Here is a 19,747-nt window from a genome sequence, read left to right on the forward strand (position 1 = left end):
AATTTTCTTAACTGATATGCAAGTTCGTTCCTTTGTGTAAACACGCTCTCCTTCATAAGTTATCTTCTGTATTGCAGCATTAAACATTACTCGTGATCTGACAGTTACTGCTGATTGTCAACATGGCATATATATTTACCTTTAACGATGACACCTTGGGCTCCATGGAATGTAAGAGTGACATTTGGCATGATGGTCAGCGTGTTTCCTTCAGGTACTACAATAGTTCTCTTCACCACCAGACTCTGATCTGGATGAAAAAGAACATCACCCTGCAGCACGCCTCCTACGTCAGAGGGATCGTCGTCGGTGAAGATTGTCGTCCCACTTGAAGTCATCTCCATCGACTTGGATGTGAAGTATGGGTCAATCTGTATCTCAGCTCTGCTGATGTTATAATACAAATCGTATATCCGTGAACGTATTCCCCTTTTGTCTGTGATACCCCAGTAGTTTCGACTGGCATCAACGACAGTTTGATCATCATAAAGCGCGAATGTAATTAGGTCATACGTTGAGTTTGGAGTTTCAAATACATTTCTGTATATTCTGCTGTTTGATCCCGTCAGTTTCAAAGAACCTACACGTGAACTATTTCTAAATACATTGTGTGCAATGGCAGCTCCATCAGCATATAGGTACAATGCGTAGCTCCCAAAGGAATCTTCAAAACTATTTTCAGAGACGTTGATAGGTATCTTTGCATAGTTCGAATATCTATTACCTTCATACGCAATTATGTAGCTGGAATCTCCAAAATATGTCATGTTGTTGCCTATGATATTTACAGAAGCAAACCTGCTTCGGAGTAAATCTTCAAGAGAGACATATATTGCATAGGCTTTGCTATTGGTTACATCACCTTGAAATTTGTTGTAAGTGAGCGATATGTTAAAAGTGTGGCTGTACGTATCAGACTTTACATATACACCTGCGTAGGTATTCTTTGTGAATTCACAGTCCGTAATTCTCACAAGACTATTGACTCTGTTCACCCAGGCATTCACACGAAGGCCATGCTTGTTGCGTTCAAAAATACATGAAGAGATATTGAGGATTCCGTTTAACCTTGGATCAATGTTAATTCCTTCATTTGAATTGAATCTAAATTTTGAATTTTGAAGTAACGTTATCCCACCATTACTTCTCGTTAGTCCTACTCTGTTGTCGTCAACACGAGATGATTCTATGTTCACATAGCCAGAGTGTGACAATTTTAAGCCAAACTGGGAATTCCCCGTAATGTTACTCTCGATGACGGTCAACCTAAAACCATCATCTCCGGATGCTATTCCTGAAACTCCATTGGATCTAACGTTACATCGAACCAACTCAACGTCACACGGGCTTGATAGCAACAATGCATTTTTGCCATTTTGTTGAAAAGTACACCCCTCAAAGAAAAGTCCACTTCGTGATACCCAGTCACTAGATACGATTAAACCACTATTCAAACTTTGTGATATTTGAAGCCGGTGAAATGATTTTGTTCCAGAACCTCCATTTGTTAAAATTATGCCATTTGAGTTTAAGTAAACTTTTGTGTTGTTGAGAGACATAGAGTCGGGGGGCCCCATTACACCCACTTTGGCATGTCTTATAGTGCAAAAGTCGCAGGAAAATACACCTGGAAGATATAAATAAAACATAAAAAAAAAATATATTTTCGATATTCAAAGTTTAGTCATATAAGCTATCAAAACATACTTATCTTCTCATCAATATCGATACGTGTTTACTGAGAGGGCATAGACCTATAGTACAGGTTATATAGTCATAGGTGTATATACAGTTATAAGGTAACATATTTAGAACTTCTTAGCTTCATAGCAAGCAATATGTACATTGCCAGTCTTTTCGTTATTACTACATTCTTAATTGACATTAACGAAACAAATTTCTGTTAACAAGGATAACGGATATAATATTTATCAATGAACTGTTTTCTGAGTTCAGCATACAACGGACAAAGTAGTAAGCAATGGTATTCACTTTCTACAGTGTTTAAATCATAAAACTGATAAAGTCTGTGTTCTCTCACGACTCCCATATATCTTTCTGTCTCGATGAATAGTTCGTGTGAACCACATCTGAATCTTGCAAGTGCAATTCGGAAAGTTTGGAGTGATTACATTTAATAAGTATTGCTCTCCACAGAAGATGTTTGTAAAGAGAGAATAACTTGATAGTTTCTTGGATACTGGATATTATCTACACCTAACACGTTTACTTTTTTAAATACAGTAACAAATGTACGTTTGTGTGTGTGTGTGTATTCTGTGTGTGTGAGTACTTGCTGCTACACGATTTTTTTACAACCATCAAAATTGGCAGCATACAGTATCCCTGTACCTGTTTGTTCTGTTCTAAGACCTTGCCAAAGAGTTTGTGCTGCAGTAGGAACGTCACTGGACCAGAACGATATGGGCAGGCCTAGAATCCCAGCCGCAGTCAGTGAACCTTGAATGAAAATATACCTGCTGATTAGTTTTTTCTACGCAATAAATAGCATCAATTGTCCATTAATGAACATATACATCATCATGTAAACATAAATAATATAGAATACTCGCGTTTGGTAGAATTATGATCACTGCACACAAACTGGTTGATTAGTTAAACTAAGAAAAAAGAAATCAGAATATTGGATTGATATTCCAAACTCACTGATGCACACATGTTATGTGTAGGTTTAATGTTTCCTATTGAAAAAGTCTTGGTATTGTATCATGACTGCCTGTCAACAAACTACCTGAGTGTCCATGTGTAAGACTCGAGATATTACTCTTCTTTAAAAAAGCAGTAAATATAATTATGCAAAGTTATGTTGTTCGTATGAATATTTTGTTCGTATTCCCTGGTCATGACGATACCAATTTAATTTAATTAAATTATAGATCAAGTTTTAGTTTCTGCTGTATTTAAAGTAGTTTTAACGACGATGAAGTCAAATAAGTTATCCCTCCATCAAAGGTTTGTTTCTTGCGCAGTACCGATCATGAAACCAAAATATCATACCACGAATGAGGATACCAGCATCGGTTGCATTGAAAATAACCATGACACCAGGCTGAATTTGCAGATGAGTAGAAGGGCGAACAGTGACCTGGACATTGAGGACGTATGGACTCCCACTTGTTGTCCATATAGTGTTGCCCTGAAAACAAACATACAGATAAGTCCCATCAAGTCTTTTCTATTTGGATCAGTAAATATTGTTGCATAAGGGCTATGATCGCTCACTTATAACGCTGCATCCTATTACCATTATCATGGATATAAGTAGACAAAGAAATATATATTCATATAAGATCAGTTACATACGGATAACTGAATGTTGCAGTGTTAAGAATTCGATTAATTCGTGATTTTCGATCTAAAATGTGCTCAATGATACCATAAAATTAATGAACATATTTTCTTTACCAACTAAAAATGTGAAAGGGAATGTTTAAATTCAACTGTGTCATATACTCGGGAAGTAATAGCGTACCCTTATATCGCTGTTTATCACTGTAGGGTCTCCCTGGTCAACAGAGGTGTTGCATCCATGAACCTCAAGGCGCACACCAGAGTAGGCGGATCTCGAACTGATGGCAACATATCTCGCCTAAACACGCATAACAAACAATGATAACTACTCGGTTATATATAATGTATTATATTATACCATTAAATCTATTAATGCAAATGTGTAGATGCCAGGATGCCATCAATTACACAAACTATGAAATCATTTTTCAGTTCTTAGTAAAACACTGTTTCGTACATGTGCTATATATCTTCGTATATTTCTTCAAGCAGATATTGATTTTTAATAAATGTGTTCAGTGACATTTTACACATGATTAACAATTTTAACAGCATTTCTTTCGTAATGTATGCACAAACCTTCATACCCAGGAGTAAATCCCCCCCCCCCCCCCCCCCCCATCCCTAACTCTTTATGTGTATATTCTATATACATGTATTTTGTAAATGGGGTTGTGTCCAGTTCAACTACGTGCTTTAACTGGCGAATCCAGTTCTGTTCTGACAACATCGAACCAGGATTCGGATGAAACGTCAATATATTGGTTGCCATGGTTATCTTTGTATGTTTCCCACACAAGTCCATCCAAGCTGTAGAAAAGCGACAACGATTTTATCGCTCTGCGGAGGGCTCCCTGTACAGAGAGTCCAGTTATCTTCCTATAGTCCAGGAAGTCAATTTTCAAGTAATCTTTTGTGGACCGAGGAACCCATCCATCTGGCAAGTCAAAACGTGAAATTAAAGGTTTTACTTTCAGGCTTCGTGTTAAGCATAGGTACATGCAAGATTTTCGAAATCGTTCTCATAGCCAAATGACAAGGTAGACACACAAAAATCAACTGTTTTTTTTAAAGTAAAATGCATGCATATTTAATTTCATTTATGTATATTAATACAAATTACATGATTGAAAAATCATATACACCAGTCTCGAGGGTATCATTCAGATTATACTATAATATAATACATGTAATTGTGAAGATTGACAAAATACTCATCCTTACATTGACCACGAAGTCTTGCTGTAGACGGTGGGCGGTTTACATACGGAGAAGATGAGGCTGTTATTTGGCTATCCTCTACGATGCCACTTTCAAGTCCAAGAGCTTCATTACACTGCCCATACACTGGAACAGGCCACAAGTAAAAATAGTTACATTGTTGCAATAGTTACATCTGAGTTGCGTGGCAATCTTGCTGAGGGTAAAAAGAGCTAGAGACCCCTGTAAGAGGGCCTACTTATTGTGATTGCTAAACCTTGCGCTCTGCCGCTACCGACGAAAACGCCAAAGTTGTTGTTTTCACGCGTCAATTCGTCACCACTCGCCCCTTTCCGTAACCTACAAGCTTAAGAAGACTCGTCCCCCTATCGATGAATGTTATGTGCGAAAATACGATAAACCAATCAGAATGTGCGTTTGATTTCAAGTTCTTCGTCAAAGAATCCCTAAGAAATAATGTTTGATTTTGCATATGTCTTACATCTAAAGATATACCGAAAACACAGTTAAATGTGTTCAATCATACTGTACCATTTCGTACGTCCCGATGGGTTTTAAATTGCATCTGAAATATATATTTTATATGGGGAAATATATGTGAACCATTAAGGAACAAGTTGACAATTGTTTTAGGTATGCCCGTTTGCGCTAAGACGGAACCCGGTCGCAAAAAATGGCTACGAGAGGGGCACGAGTCGCGAATGCTCATCGGAATGCGGAACTATTTTTTTCATTCATAAATGTTTACAACGAAATCCTACCAAACGTACGCCCAAAGTAATACAGATCTTAGACGATTGCCACTTTGAACAAACAAACGAACAAGCTCAAACAAGCTCAAGCAAGAACAAACAAGCTCAACCATGCTCAATCAATCAATCGTTTAGAATGTTCGAAATCCCGCGTGACGGGCATCAAGTGATGTATATATATTTGAAGTGATGCAGGGCTCCGACGATTACTGCTTTAATCAGTCAGTCAGTCAGTCAGTCAGTCTCAATGAAGGGGCTCAAGCGTTAGGTTGACCTGCAATAAATTCAGTTCAAACAGTGACAATGAGTGATTTGGCTGTTAGAATGTTATTGGTCAAGTTATTGTTTGACAGACTTATTTATATATGGACACAATGTTGTGAGAGTGTCTAGGAATTTTGAAATCGTGCCAACAATATTGTTTAATATTGTACAGTAAGCAAGATAGGGCTGCACATGTACCTCCAATACAGAGTCATCCAATAAACTTAAACATAGGTGAGAAAGTGAGTGAGTGAGTATGGCTTTACGCCGCTTTTAGCAATATTCCAGCAGTATCACGGCGGGGGACACCAGAAATGGGCTTAACACATTGTACCCATGTCGGGAATCGAACCCGGGTCTTCGGTGTGACGAGCGAACGCTTTAGCCACAAGGCTGCACGACCGCCCTAAACTTATATGTAGTTACGTTACAGTATATATTGAAGCATATAGTAAATTAATTTTCGAAATATATGATTATTGAGGCAAGCTCAGCTTGTGACAAAATGGGTCTCGTAACTTATTCCACGCTAATTGCATGCATAAACACAAATCTGGAGCTGTATATAAAAGGACAGAGGGCGGGTCTAGCTTCGTATTTATCGACCGTGTCTTTTCAAAACATTGTCCATTGTGAGGCATTTAGTGCACGTATTGTGCTTTTATTGAACAGGAAGACCTCATCCGTGGACTAGTGGTAGAGGGTCCGCCCGGGGAACGGAAGGTCGGGGGTTCGATCCCCGGCCGGGTCACATCAAAAGACGTTAAAAAGTGTTACTTGTTGCTGCCCTGACTGGAGCTCACCATTAAAGGGCTAAAACAAGGACTGGTCGGTTTGGAGTCAGTGTGTTGTGTCTTACACACAAACACACACATGCATGCACGTCACTACAAGTGGAATAATGTTGGACGCGACGTTAAACCCCATTTCACCTTCAGTACGTGACAAGGCAGATCAAAATTCACAAGGATATTCGACTACGAAATTTGCTATTTTACATAAGGTTACATACATTTTCATAACAGATAGTCTTTAATGGCAAGAAAACAACCCGTCACACTTTGATGAGGGTCACTCTAAGTGTCCTTTCCGTACATGCATTTTCCTACCTCCACAAATATCTGTCGTCATCACTAGTTTGAGCTTTGTCATCGCTGCGCAATCCCTAAAGAATCATTATAACAAACTCATCTTAGGTAATATTCTGTAAAATAATAATAATAGGGCAGACTTGTATTATAACAATTCTAGAGTAAAAATTACTTGGTTGTCATTCTATATGTACACTTGCATAATGTGACAGGCCTTGCATAACTGAAGATATCTTGAGTCAGAATGAATAGGACATGGTAGCGTAACTACCGCAAGAAGTGTTTGCATGTTACAGCAGTTTTTATTACAATTCACTTGAGTACACTTACTGGAATTTACCACGGTTTGTTTTGCGGTTCACCTCAGTGTTATATTTTGACAATTCACCGCGTTATTACTATTTATACGGATTTTAGACAAATGTTTGTTTAACACAACATCGTATAATTATCACGTCTTCTCTCACAACCATACTGATTGAAGGTTAGATTTATTTGAGGTTCTTGCAGTAACGTTACGACACTCACGTGTGGAATTCAATTTCCATTTACTCTGTGACTGGATGTTTGTCGTCTTGCATGAATGAATATCCAAGATCCTGTTTGACAACATTTTTTGGATATACATAGTTTTATCACATGTTGTTTATCTCTTGACACTGTCTTACATCCTGAAACCCATTATGTGTGTGGTGTGTATATATGTTGTGTGTGTGTGTGTGTGTGTGTGTGTGTGTGTGTGTGTGTGTGTGTGTGTGTGTGTGTGGTGTGATGTGTGGTGTGTGTGGAGTATTGTTGTGTGTATGTTGTATGTAGAGTTCGGTGGAGTGTGTGTTGTGTGTGGTGTGTTCAGAGGAGTGTGGTGTGTGGGTGTATGTGTGTCTGTGTGGAGGTGTGTATGTGGTGTCTGTGTGGAGGGTGTGTGTGTACATTATGAGACACCTTAAGATAATCATCTACTCTTGTGATTTAGTTTGGCTTCACTTTAATTAGTATCTCAGCATTTCACCTCCATGTGTCCAAAGAACAAATTGATGCTGCAGGTCTTAGCACAATGCACAGACTTTGACTGGTGTAGACCTTAAATCAGTGAAGAGGAAATACTGACGTTGGATCATTGAGGTATATCAAATGCTTGGATGATAAGTTGAGATTCGCGATGTATTCCAAACCGCGACAAGTCCACGACAGTTATTAATAACAGGCTTATTTTGCATAGTAAGTGAGTTTAACCCAGCACGGTGCAGTATTTCAGTAATCGCGGGTCAGCGTAATGCAAAGAGATGTGAAACCCACGATCTCGGGAATTGGAATCAGGGAGAATCTGGGATTTGAACCAATGGTCACATTGTACGGCACACAACTCTGAACATCGAACTGCGGCGTTTCTGACAACTTGGCCGCCCTTTCATAGTAGGAAATGTGGAACATGAGCACTGATAAAGCGTTCGGAGTCTACGGTTCGATTCCCTATATGGGTACAATGTTTAATTGAAGCCAATTTTGGTTGTTCGCCGTCGTGATAGTGCTGGAATATTGCTAAACGTGGCGTGAGACCCAACTTACTAACTCACTCTGTTATCATCACCGTTATTTAACATCTTCCCGAGGCAAGGGCGTTAACCATCTACACAAGTCCAGCCAGTGCCTCGGGAAGATGTTATTTACTTGCAAAAAGCGCTTGCACTGTGGTCTGGGACAACTTACCCCCCCAAAAAATTCACTTGTTTTTGAAGGGACTACGTTTAAAATACTGAGTATGTATGTTTGCAATATTCCAGCTATATCACGGCGGGGGGTAGCAATAATGGCCTGACGTGCACTTTGCATAGAAGCATTGTATACAAATATTTTCTCACATCAAAATGGCTTGTTTCAACGGTCAATACAAATGTTACATAATCGCGAATATTATATCTCATTGTCACTAAAATTGTTAAAATAGTGTCAGTTAAAAATCAAACTGTGTAATCACCGGATGTATACCAAGGTTCATGACATTACAAAATGAAAAATAACTGAAAGTAAAAATTAACAAAGGCTATGGATCCAATATGAATATTTTCCACAAGTCATTAACAACGATGTGCACAACATCACACAAATGAAGAATACAAAAATATATATTTAATAAATACTTTCACCACTTTTCATACCATAGTGATTGAGTGGATGTTGTTTAACGGCGCATATAGCTAAAGTATGTATGTTGTAGCTACATGTATGTCACGGTGATAGGTAAATAACTTAGTTTGGTCCAATCTGTTTGTGCGTGTTTTTGTATGTATATGTGCGTGTTTATGTATGTGTGTGCCTATGTAACTATGCATTTGCGTATTTTTGTCAGTCTGTATGTACCATCGTATATATATATATCATTGTATGTATGTAACATTGTATGCATTTGAGTACATTGGCATGTATGTCAGTATGACTGTATGCAGGTTTATTTTGCAGAACAAGAAGTGACTCATAAGACGTTGTCGGCATGCACAGTATTGTGTCAATTCCAATCTCTCTCTCTCTCTCTCTCTCTCTCTCTCTTTCTCTCTCTCTCTCTCTCTCTCTCTCTCTCTCTCTCTCTCTCACACACACACACGCATGCTCACACTCTCTCACATACTCGCCCTCCCATACTCTCAGAGGTCACCGATCCTCGGTGTCCACTCTTACGACAATCTTAAGACCTACATCCCACAACGGAGTCTCTCCCACTCGGTTCATATCATAATGCAGCTACATTTGGGATCTATCTGGGGCGACACGCCACTATAAATAAACCGCTTCACCTACTGCTCCCACTAGGTCACAGTAACTCGCATACGGTGAGCACGAACTACCAGTAAACAAAGGACATGTTGAGAAAAGATGCACATACCGGCAGTTGTTGAAAGCATCAGTAGCAGCAACCGTACGAGTAGCAGGTCGCCCATCATTGTCGCTTTCACAATGGCAGTTTTAAGCTCCGCTTCATTTCTTATGTATGTCGCAAGATGCTCAGTATTTGGGAACTGCGTCTTACATACGCCGGGACAACATCCGCCACCAGGCGTGAGGCGCAGGGAGGCCCGGAGTTACTCAGGCATGTCACGGGCACAGGATCTACGGTAGCTACTCGGGGACATATCTCACTGAACAACAACGGGTATGAAGACTCGTTTGTTTGTTTGTTGTTTAACGGCGGTCTATAATTAATCGAGTCAGGACCAGACAACCCAGTGATTGACATCATGTGCATCGATCTACGCAATTGGGATACGATGACAAGCAAGTCAGCGAGTCTGACCATATCCGATCTCGTTAGTGGCCTCTTGCTACATGCATATTGTCGCCTCTCATGGGTTGCTAAAGACCTATTCTAATCTTCACGTGTGGAGTTGACTCATGTGGATGTCAACTTACAGTACCTTTATCAAACAAGTGATCGCACTAGCACCTTGTACCGAAATGTCGAATTGAGAGAATGAAGACGTCGAACTCCATGAAGGTCAACTCTGTCTTCATTGATACAGAGCTGCTCAAATGCTGGTTAAAGATAAAGAGAGGCAATCTACCCTGGCATATATAGCTTTATAACATATTATTTGTAAAAGGAATCATATCTGTGTGAACATGTTTATGAACAACAAGCGTTGATTATGATTCTATGCTGAGCTGGAAGTGAATATAGTCCAGACATCACACAGAGCATTTCCTGTTTATCAGTTGACGGAGACGTGCTCAGTGTGCGGATGTCATCACGTGACTCCTTGCTTCCAACAACATAATGTCACATAATTTAAAGTAGGGAACAGGTAGAAAGTTCAAATGTCGGATAAAAAGTTAAAATCCTGAAGTGTGGGGGTTTAAAAGAGTTCTGCGAGCTTTTCATCCGCCCAAATTATATTTGTTTGGTTGGTTTGTTGTTTAACGCCGCACTGTGCAATATTCCAGCTATATAACGGCGGTCTGTAAATAATCGAGCCTGGACCAGACAATCCAGTTATTGATATCATGAGCGTCGATCCACTCAATTGAGATGGATGACATGCATCAACCAAGTCAGCGAGCCAGACCACCCAATCCTGTTAGTCGCCTTTTTGACAAGCATAGTCGTCTTTTACGGCAAGCATGGGTTGCTGAAGACCTATTCTACCCCGGAATCTTCACGGGTCCCCAAATAATACAATCTACAGGAGATATATTTTGAAGTCAGTTAATTTTTCGCTAAGAAAGAACCACATCTCCGTAGGTGTAAACGTACCCAGGTGAAAAGTACCTAGGCGGCGGGATATACCCTAGTGGTTAAAGAGTTCGATCCTAATGTTTACTGGAATATTGCTAAAAGCGGTGTAAAACTCATACATAATTTATAAATCGTGAGAAGCAGTCTTCGATTGATGAAAGGATCTCATCATTTTCATTGTTTTTCTGGGAGGGGGTGAGTGTGGGGACTATGTCTCAGAGCTTAAGGATTTAACATTGTTATGCTTTTATGACAACGGTATAAGGATCAAAACCGAAACGTCGCCATTACAGTAAAGTAAAGATTAGCCATAAATTGTGTCATTTTTGAAGATTCTTATCCTTAGCTGAACTTTTGAACTTCCCCCTTTTTCATTTGGTTTTGCGGCGGTTAATTTATGTAAGAATCTGTCAGGTGAGGTACTTTTGATGTTCTGTTTATGTCTCCTGGGGTGTATCATAAAATTCAAACTATCGCATGCATTACTTTTGGGTCAACATGAAGTTAAACGTTTCATACAGTTTCACGAAGTAAACACTAAACCAACATACATGTATTACAACTTGTGATTCAACAGGAGCAGATTAAGGAGATACTGGGAAAGGATTACGCAGTGAGGAGAGTCCCCACTGACTGAGCTATTATACATAATGGGTAATAAAGATTGACAAAGAAGCCGAGTCAGGTAAGAGATAAAAAGTGTCATGGACCTAACTTACAGTGGACTGTCAGATAAGAGTAAGTGCAATCTGCCAACAGAGGGCGCTGGCACAACCTTTTCCAGGCTTGTCGGAAATAGCCGAATGTAAGATTGACTAGGCCAGAGTCTTTTTTCCAAGCTTGACGGAAATAGCCGAATGTAATATTGGTGTAAGTGTCACATTGTAATACAGCATAGTGTCTCAATACACGAATAACAAATTTATAACATTCATTTTGTACGACAATTGTATTTAACACTTCGCAAACGTTGAGTAGTATATGGTACAATATATAATCGTCTTTGATCCTAAGGTTACATATGTTTCAATGTGTACATATTAATGTTTATTTGTGCGATTATACAGTGGCTATACATTGAGTGAAATGAAGCCAACGTAGAAGTTAGTAAATATTTCAAGATCATGAAACCGACTGAAATAATATTTGAACTGTATTTAGTAATACCACGGCATATCACTTTTTTCTGCGAGGTACGTCCGACGTGAAGCAATGCCTTTACCTGGTGAAACCTACGAAGGTCAAATCTAGCAACATGATCACTCCAAAGATCGCAGTTTCCTTTCACGCCTAAGGCAATTTGCGGCGTTTACCATCAGCCACGTGTATCCCAACGTTCCTATGAAAGCAGTTGATAATGAAACGTGTCATTCAGAACGACTTATATTTACAGAAGGCAGTGCCCTGTTTAACCCCTCGTTGGAGAGATTACCCCAAAGATACTTTTTTTTCTGAGTCTAGCGTGCTACAGTGTAAGATACAAATAACATCTTCGCCATAGCAATATTTACTTTTCTGAATTTTCTTTATCTGTAGATAGAGGGTCGCTCAAAACGTGATGTTTTCCTACACTGTTGACACAGAAACGTTAACAAAACATGAACAGATCCACTGAACTATTGATCCCATTTATTATTACTTAGGTCAGAGAGAAGACCAGGACTTTATCAAATCTTAAGTCTGTGTTCACAATTAGAAGTTGCTATCGCCTTAATACAAAGATCGCTTTGTGGTACGATGTCCGAGTCTTAATTAATTCATACAACTGACACGGGTTGTCCTCCCTTACATGGCACGCTGCAGGGATTCACAAAGTTGATTCACTTGCAAGTGAGGCAATGTCAAGGATGACGGTGTCGGCCCGTGAACGCAACATCTGCTGATTAGGAGGAACAATCATGGTGGTGCTCCGGGGACCAGGAGGGGCGTACACGCGGGATGTAATGTTCCAGGTACAAGGCAAATAAAACGAGTACAAAGGAGTACCGGTCATCAATTTCATTACCGTAGTTTACCAAGTATACATTAATGGAAATTTACATGCATGGTCAAATGCACAGGGAAAGTCTCGCTTCTTCATCTTCTTGTTAACATTCTGCGCTCGAAACAACCAAAATGAAAAGATCAGAGATCTTTAATACGAGAGAGCCGAGCCGAAACTTGACAACAACAATTGGACACCTGCTGAAGGTAACAGCTGTGAGTACAATATTCGATGCATCTTACATGCTATTATGTCAACTCAAACTGTAAGTTGATACCAGACTAAGTGAGATGGAGGTGATAATTACGAATCAATTTAATTACGAGTAATTTCGGCGAAGAAACTGGTATGGTGAAAGATGATCTGCGATCTCGAACAGATACGGGCAGGCATTTTTTCGAAAAAAATAAATTATACCCTTACTCGAAAAAAAGTACTTGCCACAAAAAATACATTGTTGCATGTGTTTTTCTTCACAAAAAATCAGGCTCATAGTTTTAAATAAATATAAAAATATCTGCTTTTGTAGGTATACCTGCGAAAATATCTATCTCGATATAAAATTCCTTTATGCCTACTGGGAAGGGATTACTCTTTATCGTTTGACCATTGCATTTAAGAAAAAAGAAAGAGTGGTGCCGAAATTGATGTTTGCGGACTCGTCACGTACCTCCGGTGGGCGCTGACCCGAATCTGTAGTTACGCAATTTAACGCTCCCCTTTATGCTTGTTAAGTGACTGCAGCTGCACTTAAATAGTTAAATGCATGGTTAAATAGTAAAAATTACAGGTATGCTTACTTCTGCTAGTACACATTCATTGCCAAATACGTCAAATACATCTATGCTCTTTCAGTAAAAATTGTCAACTGTTAAAAGGAAACTTATCAAATTTGTCTTACAAATATACAAATATCGCGACTTCGCTTTTATAGCCATACTTAGCTAAAACCCTTCAGATCCGAATATGCAATTATGCAACCGCGCAAACTTCTATACAACTTGTAATTGCCATCATCAGTCAAATGTACCCCATCCTTCCGGAAAATAGACAAGGAAGAATGAAAATTTTTCTTTTGTTTCCAAAAACACATGCCTCTCTCCGGTAGCATAACACTCAAGTACTGGTTAAATTGCAGGCGTTTCCCTCATACCCATCTCCAACAGCGTTATCGGAAGACCTAGGGATTTCTTCGCAGATTACAAGCTTGATGATGTTATATTTTGATTTTATCTCTTGAAAAAAATCATCAAACTCCCTAGCGAGTCTTAGAGGGTCAACGTCCAAACGACACAAATCATTGCCACCCAGTTGAATTACAAGAATTTCTGGGTTGTAGTGATACAATCTCTCCTCGAAATCTCGCAAATAAATGGTTTTCAGACGATTCAGTGTCAATCCCCGGAGATGCGCGTTAATCAGAAAGCTAACGTGGATGACGCTAACGTGGATGACGTCACCGTTTACGTCATATCTTTTAAGTGACGTGTTGATTCCCGCCAAGAGGTGTAACCGGGCAGCGCGCATGAAGCGCAACTGGGTTTTTTCCCATAAAACAATTTTTTTGAATTTTTTTGCATATATTATATATCATATATCTATTATATGGTCTCTGCTCGCAACTTGCCAATATAACAAATTCCTCTGTTAAGGTTAATTTATGAAATATAGAAAAAAGTATCGAGAAATATATGCGCTTTAATAATGCTATTGACAGGAAACAACACAGTGTTGATGTAACACAATAAGTCAATCAAGCCTACAATCAGTTTGCTTTGCTGGTTATCGATGCTTTGGATAAAACTGAAGCCAATAAGAAGAGGGTACGTTCTTCAGATGTCAACAGAAAAAATAATTGCCACAGCAAGCCACACTGGCCATTTGAACTTAAAGAACAGTGAGATAAATGCAATCTGGAACGGCAATTCAGACGTTGCAAGGAATGGAGCCAGAGATGTAGCCCACAAGAACAATATTATCTTCAAAGAAGACTGTTTGATAGACTCAACAATGTACGCGTACTAATTGATAGAACATAATTTGCATAAGCGAAAATACACTGAGTTGTATTTCCATATTATCAATGTAAATTCATAAACCTCAATTAAATCTGAAAATGTGCATTGCTTGACAGTTCACTCCCATGATGACTATTCCGTGACGACTATTCCCATTACGACTACTTAGGAAAAGGAGGTAAACAAGATTACAACCACACCATGTGCAACAGCGAACTGAAACATCACAAATATATAATGTCTAAACACGCAAGCATGTATCAACTTGTAGATGTTTGATATCGTAATTCTTAAAAAACAATGCAACGTTAGCATAATCCCCATAGTGTGAGATAAATGCTTACGTTTAAAAATGTCCTTGTTCCATGTAAGTGACAAAACTAATACAAGTTGAAATCATAACGATTGCTGGGTGCACAATTCCTGATAAAGAACAACATTTTGCTTATACAATGAAAAATTAGAACGATCCGGAACTTAACTACCTGGACTTAATTATATGGTACATGACAACAGAATACACCTTAATTAACATGAATATGATACACTTTAATTATCAAGAGGATAACACACCTATCCAGTTATCAGGAAGATAACATACACCTTCGTTATTATACTCATTTTTTTTACACTTTTTGTGAACAGTGACAATGATGTTTGTTTAGCATTTAACACCCAACACTGGATATTGACATCGTCACAAAATTTAGTATCCATTGGTTGTTCAGTCAACACAAAAATAATCAACACTGTCTAAAAAAGACCACAACATGACATGACAATCGCTACTTTTGTTTGCAATGACACTATTGTCCACAGATGTTGTATACACAAACAATAGTTAAACATTGCCCCAAATTATGTATTATACCAATAATTGGTAATTGAGTATCATATCATATCATAATCTTCATCACCATCATCAATGGATGCATTGTTTTCGAGTGAATGAAGATTACAATATACATTCTCATGAACAGGATCACTGTTCAACAATGTAGTACTAAAATTTCAACAATTACATAACAGGGTTCCACCCATCACGCGAAGGTACAGATCGCACTAATCATGACGATGAAATCACTAAGTGTCAAGAGAAACATAAGTCTTTCACAAATCAATAAGTCAAAAAGTTAAACAGTTAAAGTATCACTGGCTGATTCGTTGATATTTCACTGTCTAGGGTCAGTTTGAGTCGGATTCGAATTTTGAGGGAGTTGATGAGTTCGTCCATCTGTGATTGTAGGGTATTCTCGAATATTTTATCATCTCGTGTTTTGATTAATATCTGAGGCCATCGCTGGTCCATGTACATATGTTATGTATAAAGGTATTTTATAGCTATTTCTTTTTACGTACGCTTCATCTCTCACTCCTACTCCTGATTGTCTTATCAGCAGTATCTTGTGCGCAAACCTAGGGGTGACGTTGAAACTTTCAAATGTCCCTTTTTGTCACGCCACAGCCGAGAGAAGACCTTCTTGCTCCCTCGACTGAACATCAATTGATATTGACGCCATTTATATCTTTTACAGGTATGCATCCTCTTCTATCTGCTTTCTTCATGCTGAGCTAGTCAATAGAATAGGTAACGCGATCGTAGATCTAAATCTAAATAAAAAATGTAATCAATTGTGAATATCCTACTCGGTCAAAGGCATCGCGTTGCACAAGATTACTAATTCAAACACTAGGTTAAGGCACCATCCCGTAAGTAAGATTATGAGTGAAAGGTATGTTTCAGTTCCATTTCTATCATGTATATAATTATTTTATTTATAGTTTTACATAAAATATCATTAAAATGCTACTTTTTAATGTTGTGACGTCACACCTAACGTGTGCCGCCAAAAGCATCCATTGTACATTCAACGTATATAAAGTAACAGCGTTCGAATATTGTATTTAGCTATTCTATTCAACGTAATTGTATTAAAATACTGTATTTTAGCAATATATTACAACATCAAAATATTATATGCTAAATTCTTGTATTTTCTGGAGTTTTTGTCACGCCACAGCCGAGAGAAGACCTTCTTGCTCCCTCGACTGAACATCAAATGATAGTGATGCCATTTATATCTTTCACAGATAATAAATCGTGTTTAACCATCTTCACCGCCTCTGTCCACTTAATTACATCGTCGGCAAGAACTCGCGACAAAAGGTAGAGCCACAACATCATTGACAACGTCATCACAACATCAACACCAACACGACCGATTACATCCCCCTCGTCTACATCGAAGTCGTTATCGTCCACGTGATTATCGTCATCAACCATGACATCCATATCACATGAATCATCTTCAAAGACTTTTTAAGTATATACTTTGACATTTCGAATGGTTTAATCATAAATCTACATTGTCAAGCTTTGATAATTTATATTAAGACTGTGACATTCAAGAACGATTGTGGTAGACATTATATTCAGGCAAGTTTACTTGGTGTTGTCTCCACATGTACTTGTGTTATCATCGTATCCCAATTCCGTGGGTCGATGCTTATGATGTCAATCGTCTAGCTCTCGGCATTAAGGGGTTAAAGCAAGGACTGGTCGGCTCGGAGTCAGTATACTGTGTCTGAGTGGGGTGTTCATGTTAAACTGCGTGGGCTAGCACTATAAATCGGCATCAGTCTGGTCTAGTACAAGCAGCCACACACACACACGTGCATGCACGTCGCTATATAAGTGCAATAATCTTGGACGCGACGTTAAACCCAATTTCACCTCACCTATGATGTCAATCACTGGATTGTCTGGTCCTGACTCGTTTTTCACAGACCGCCGTCATATAGCTGGAATAGTGTGGCGTTAACATTAACTTGCTGCTGTATAATGTGAACAATATACGTATCAAATACTAGTAAATAAGACACCCAATTTAGATAGAAAACAAGTCTCATTTATATAAAAATGTTCTATATACATTGTATAGATATCATATCTTTCACGTATAGACGACATCTCTTATACAGGGAAACGCCGTGATGTGACTGGAATACTGTTCACAGCGGCGTAAAACAACTCACTCAATCCTTCATATAGATAACATGTCTCATATAGATGGCCAAATCGTCACACAGAGAGCTGCGACTGTCCCATAAAGAATCCTAATGTATTCCAAAGATAAATTTTCCAAGATGTCCCGAATCTCTTTTCGTTCTGTTCCACTTAACCAACCTTAAAAGTGGACGATTTCGTATATTGTGTCAAGTGTCACCTTTCTCACCCGCCCATGTGGAGATGTAAAGTATTTCAATGGATCCTAACTGCACATAACGTCGAATAAATGCACAAAATACTTTAAATTTCTAAAATTACGTTTTTGACGGCGATCGGCAAATCTGTTGACTTTGTATCCAGAAATGGTTTCAATAATGTACCAGACGACAATTTCAAACAGCTAACTCTCCACTTGACTAAATATTGGTTGCAATAAAATACTTCGAACGGCAATATATTATATTTGGTGTTGCGGTCTTAGAAGTTTACTCTATAAATGTGCATACCATTATGGGCACTGGCCGGAGTTCAGTACCAGTTGAGACACTTGCCTCTTGCTAACGTAAGTATAAAACGAACACTGATTTGACGCATGCGTGTCTTGTCTTATGCATCTTGTGTACTGTTGGTCCTTCATATAAAAGCCTGGTCGCTTACAACGTGAATGCATTTCCCCAGGAGAAATGTGTCTCTGCAATTGATTTACACCTGATGGAATCTTCTTCCCATGTCTATATTTAGGTTTGCCGTTGTCATGTTTTCTTTTTTACCATGAATCAACCCATGCTTGCCATAAGAGGTCACTATGCTTGCCGTATGGGGCGATTAACGGGATCGGGTGGTCAAGCTCGCTGACTTGGCTGATGCATGCCATCGTGTCCCAGTTGCGTAATTGATGCTCATGATGTCCATCACTGGATTGTCTGGTCCAGACTCGATTATCTACAGATCCTCGTCATGTAGCTGAAATATTACTGAGTGCAGTGTTAAACAACAAACACAAACAATACCATAAATATTTATTTAGAAACGTTATGATATTACCTTGGTTAGGGGCTTGAGGGAATGCGGAAGTAATATGCTCTAAGTTTGTGGTCAAGTATTCTAGATAGATCGAATTCAGCTTGTATGGCCCCTGTAATAGATGTCTCTATGGCTGGTGAGATGATCCTGTCTCTCTATAGTGGGTAATTACTGTTTAATGTCAAGTTATGAAATGTTTTTCGTGTTTTCATTTGCACGAGTACAAGATAATTCATAATTGTAAGTACTGAATGAATTAACACGGGTGAAACAGTAAATGGAGGACATTGCACTTCCAAAAAAGAAATATTAACCCAAGTACAAGTTGTGACATTTTATACATGACTAGCAAGGTAAATCAAATCGTTTATTAAATCCAGTTCAGGCAAATGAAGCAATAACACTCATTCAAAACTTAAACCAACATCTATTATGACCACTCGGTAGGAAAAATAAACTTCTTCAACCACAATCTATCCTGCTTTCATTTCGTATATCAACTGATGACTGATATGGTTGAAATCAAGGGAATTGTAATGATGCCCCTACCTTTACTTACACCCTGTCGATGGTAGAGTGCACTAGAACAAATTCATATATGCTTGTTAACAGTATTTGTCCATGTTGTTATCTGTCAGGGACCAACCATTTGGTATTCGGGGGGAGGATGGGTGTTTCGATTTTATGGAAAATAATATCCCAGAAAATGCTTCAACCAATAGAAGTTATGTTTCAGGCTGTTGAGAAAAGGAGATAACACAGAGATAACATTGTTGCTAGGTCTGTTTTAGTTATAAGAAAATAACTGGTTTTGCAGCTGAAGCTGAAAAGTATCTTGTCTCAATAC

General features: G+C 38.7%; 1 protein-coding gene across 2 annotated transcripts in view; it reads right to left on the reverse strand.

The window, feature by feature from the left end:
* LOC139444078 (uncharacterized) overlaps nt 1-9,673 on the reverse strand; it is a 32,056-nt gene extending 22,383 nt beyond the window's left edge. For both annotated transcript variants that reach the window (XM_071224988.1, XM_071224987.1), the window contains exons 1-7: nt 9,519-9,673; nt 4,537-4,659; nt 4,008-4,249; nt 3,494-3,610; nt 3,019-3,157; nt 2,353-2,460; nt 140-1,627 (exon numbers count right to left, since the gene is read on the reverse strand). In XM_071224988.1, coding sequence (XP_071081089.1) covers nt 140-1,627; nt 2,353-2,460; nt 3,019-3,157; nt 3,494-3,610; nt 4,008-4,249; nt 4,537-4,659; nt 9,519-9,576 — 2,275 coding nt within the window. In that variant the 5' untranslated portion in view covers nt 9,577-9,673. The remainder of the gene's footprint in view (nt 1-139; nt 1,628-2,352; nt 2,461-3,018; nt 3,158-3,493; nt 3,611-4,007; nt 4,250-4,536; nt 4,660-9,518) is intronic.
* Nucleotides 9,674-19,747: the final 10,074 nt, after the last annotated feature.

This window comes from Haliotis cracherodii, unplaced genomic scaffold, assembly GCF_022045235.1.
Source record: "Haliotis cracherodii isolate W230 unplaced genomic scaffold, xgHalCrac1.p SCAF_5, whole genome shotgun sequence".
NCBI lineage: Eukaryota > Metazoa > Mollusca > Gastropoda > Lepetellida > Haliotidae > Haliotis > Haliotis cracherodii.